This window comes from Liolophura sinensis, chromosome 10, assembly GCF_032854445.1.
Source record: "Liolophura sinensis isolate JHLJ2023 chromosome 10, CUHK_Ljap_v2, whole genome shotgun sequence".
Classification (NCBI taxonomy): Eukaryota; Metazoa; Mollusca; class Polyplacophora; order Chitonida; family Chitonidae; genus Liolophura; species Liolophura sinensis.
The window spans coordinates 8221527-8225790 of record NC_088304.1 but is presented as its reverse complement, the minus strand read 5'-3'; the positions used below and the strand labels follow the sequence as shown (position 1 = coordinate 8225790).

Here is a 4264-nt window from a genome sequence, read left to right as displayed (position 1 = left end):
TGAGTGAGTGCTTCGGGTTTAACGTCGTACTTAACAATTTTTCAGTCATATGACGACGAAGGAGTCCTTGGGGTGCATGTACGTCCAATACGCCTTCTTGCGGGGCGGATTTCCAGCGCTCTTTTATCTAGTGTTGCTTCACCTGTAGTGGTTGTACTACAACGTCCTCTTTTAAAGTCTTTGGTGTGACCCGACCTAGGATTGACCCTTGACCCTTGATCACTCTGACTATAGTCAGATATAGAAACTCCAAGTACATATGTGTAAATATACTGAAACGTATTAAAGACGCACCAGAGGTAAACATGGGAATTGTCGCTAAACCAAATTTTATCTGGTGTTGGTAGTGTATTACAGGGTCGTCGTTGGTAGTAATGGCAAGTGTCATTGGAAAGTACAAAATTTCAGTGAAGAAAATGGAACACACAAGAGGTCCAAGGACAAAGTTAGCATCAGATAGAACCACCCACTGTTTGCAAAGCATGCCACACAAGACCTTCTCATAGACATTATTTTTCTCTGAGCCCAGTTTCACAAGATATAGTTAAGGTAGGATAATTGTACATATAGGCCAATTGCACATATAGGCCAATTTATTTGATTGGTGTTTTACGCCGTACTCAAGAATATTTCACTTATACGACGGCGATCAGCATTATAGTGGGAGGAAACCGGGCAGAGCCCGGGGGCAACTCACGACCATCAGCAGGTTGCCGGAAAACCTTCACGCGTATGGTATGGTAATAGTGACCTATAAAATATCGTACGACAAATATACAATAAAAAAAATGTCACCGCTTTTTTAAAGTGGGCCCTGGATAATAGCTTGTGGTATCCTACGCCACTCATCTTGTAGGGCAAGTGCTAGATCTCTAAGGTTGACTATTTGGAATCGACGTGCAATGCGCTCTCCCAGGTCGTCCCACAAGTGATCCATGAGCGATAGATCGGGAGATAGGGCAGGTCATGGCATAACAGGTACATTATTCTGTGTCCGGAAGTCTATAGATGAAATTTATATGCTCTGGTTGTGTCCTGTTGGAAAGTATGCAGCTCTTGAGGTACAGCAAGGTACAACACGACGTCTTAAAATGGCGTCCCCATAGTAAACTGCATTAACACGGTCAATGCATACATGGGCATGAAAAATGATACCCCCCAAACCATCACAATTCCGCCACCCCATGGATCAGTCTGCACAACACAACCATCAAGATAACGTTCACCATAGTGACGCCAGACACGTGTACGACCATCGGTGTTCCTGAGGTGAATTTCGTCAACACCATGCCAGTGTCGAAGTAAACATTGTCTGTTCAGTGTTGTGATTGTAATATGGTGATATCCAAACCTTGCTGCTACTGGCCTTGTAGTCAGGCCAACTTCAGTCAAGGCAACGGCGGGTTCCAATTTCCCCAGGTAATGATTCTTTGAATTTTTCGTGGCTTTCGGGTGTAAAAAGGTGTTTTCCAGTTGAAGTTCTCGTGGTTTTCAGGTGTAAAAACGTGTTTTCCAGTTGAAGTTTTCATGGTTTTCAGGTGTAAACACGTGTTTACCAGTACTGTTCCCTGTTGCGTTTTGGTGACGACTCACACAAAGGCTATTAAACTTGACAACATCTTTGGTGCTTCTTTAACTTCTAACAATAGATATTTCCGTTGTTATTCTCAAACTATCATGATATTTTCAAGATTTCATGTTGGTGCGTTTTTAAAGCGTGTCAGTATATTAACATTGAAGAGTGTCGTGGATAAAATACTGCACTAAGGTACTGCCATTTTTTCCTCATTTGAGACAGAATAAGTCGTGTCCATACATACTTCAAACTGACGATCTGATAAAAACAATTTTGATATAAAGATTCGGTATTCAACATTTCACGTCCATACCTTAGAAGTATATTTAGGACATCACATTTCCATGTGGTGTAATGGGCCTTTTGAAGGTCGAAACATATCGACACCACATGTTTATTATTATAAACCGCTCATGCATGAATGTTTCTGAGTACGATGATCTAAGGTAAATCGACCTTGACGAACACCTCAATGAATATCAGATAGTAAATTGCTGGTTCCTAGAAACTATCAGAGAAGGCTATCATTTGTCATCCAGTCTTGCTAAATTGCAATTAACATCAATGGACTTTTCTAACCTAGTTCTGCTCAAAGGATTAGTGTCCAGATTCAACTCGTGGTCCTAATTGTGTAAATTATAGCCTGTTTAAACAGTATGTAACCGGGAAATCTTCGTAATGAAACGTAATAACGACATTAAAGCCACCAAAAACAATATATAGACTGCCCTAGCCGATTTCCACCCGGCCGCACGCCGCCCTTACAGCTATGCGAGTGACGTCATAGATGGCCAACCCAAGCCTACGGCGAGAACAGACATGACTGTTTTGGATGGGTCCCAAGTCCTTTCGTCTTTTGCTGTAATTGCACGCCTTCCGAAGGGTCTAAATGTCTGGAAACTTAAAAAAATAACTCCAGGGCTTTTAGACGACATGTTTTTACAAATGTATGCAGTACATCAAACCATTTAGTATGGAAATTCGATATGCTTGTTGTTACTTTTGCAGCTGTATTTAACACTGAACTAGCTGGCGCAGCTCTGACAGGTTGTAAAGGTTGGACTTGTGTGACGTAATTCGGCGGAGATTACCGAGCGTTGGAGTAAAAACTAGCCTCATTGTGTAGTAATTTTAAGAGCCACATTACTAAGATTATTGTACCCTCCTTTTTAACACTCAATTTAACGATTTATATAGGGGTAACTAATTATGCATAAATGATGAATATGGACACTAATCCTTTAACCCATGGTGCTAGAGAACGTCTAAATAGCTTCTATTTATGCGTCTAGATGAACAGTGAGAATAAAACCCTGACTGAGGTAAACTAACAAGAGGCCGTCGATGCTGTGGTTTAACTCTCTTTGCTGTACGTCTTTCATTATGTTACAGATGCAGCTGGAAGGGACTATAGGGTGGTAATTACATGTAGATGGATAGGTAGGATTCTTTTTCGGTTTTGGAACAGAAGACACACGCTTCAACCCATGAAGGTGAGAAATTATCAGTTATGTAAATGTCATTCAATACGCCCAAGAAAGTCACAATGAGCATATAGTAAGTTATACAGAAACTTCCTATTCCTCCGTTATGTTGCATTTCTCTGTTGTGTCCCATTCTTCTGTGATGTTCCGTTCCTCTGTGATGCCCAATTCCTCTGTGATGTCCCATTCCTCCGTGATGTTCTATTTCTCTGTTCTGTCTCATTTCTGTGTCATGTCCCATTCCTCTGTGTCCCATTCCTCTGTGATGCCCCATTACTCTGTGATGTCCCGTTTCTCTGTGATGCCCCATTTTTTTGCGGTGCTCCATTCCTCTGTGATGCCCGATTCCTTTGCGCCGTCCCATTCGCCCCATGATGTTCCATTTCTCTCTTCTGTCCCGTTCCTCTGTGACGTCCCATTCCTCTGCGGTGTCCCATTTCTCTGTGATGTTCCCTTTCTCTCTTCTGTCCCGTTCCTCTGTGACGTCCCATTCCTCTGCGGTGTCCCATTACTCTATGATATTCCATTTCTCCCTTCTGTCCCGTTCCTCTGTGACGTCCCATTCCTCTGCGGTGTCCCATTACTCTATGATGTTCCATTTCTCCCTTCTGTCCCGTTCCTCTGTGACGTCCCATTCCTCTGCGGTGTCCCATTACTCTGTGATGTCCCGTTTCTCTGTGATGCTCCATTCCTCTGTGGTGCCCTATTCGTCTGTGATGCCCCATTCCTCTGCGGTGTCCCATTACTCTGCGCTGTCCCGCTCCTCTGTAATGTCCCGTTCCTCTGTGACGTCCCATTCCTCTGCGGTGTTCCATTACTTTGGGATGTTCCATTTCTCTCTTCTGTCCCATTCCTCTGCGCTGTCCCATTACTCTGTGATGTCCCGTTTCTCTGTGATGCCCCATTCCTCTGCGATGCCCCATTCCTCTGTGATGCCCCATTCCTTTGCGCTGTCCCATTCCCCCGTGATGTTCCATTTCTGTGTTCCGTGCCGTTCTTCTATGACGCCCCATTCCTCTGTGGTGTCCCATTCCTCTGTGATGCCCAGTTCCTCTGTGATGTACCATCCCTCTGTGATGTACCATTCCTCTGTGATGCCCCATTCCTCTGTTATGCCACATTCCTCTATGATGTTCCATTCCTCTATGTACCATTCCTCCGTGATGCTCCATTTCTCTGTTGTGTGCTATTTCTCTGAGATATC

General features: G+C 43.6%; 1 protein-coding gene across 1 annotated transcript; it reads right to left on the bottom strand.

Moving 5' to 3' along the window:
- Positions 1–3290: 3290 nt before the first annotated feature.
- Positions 3291–3929, bottom strand: LOC135476502 (uncharacterized). Its single transcript, XM_064756538.1, has one exon. The coding sequence runs from the start codon at positions 3927–3929 to the stop codon at positions 3291–3293; it is 639 nt and encodes a 212-aa protein (XP_064612608.1).
- Positions 3930–4264: the final 335 nt, after the last annotated feature.

Bases quoted from the DNA above. Each gene is read 5' to 3' on its own strand.
- LOC135476502 (XM_064756538.1), bottom strand. From the start codon at position 3,929: ATGGGACAGCGCAGAGGAATGGGACAGAAGAGAGAAATGGAACATCCC.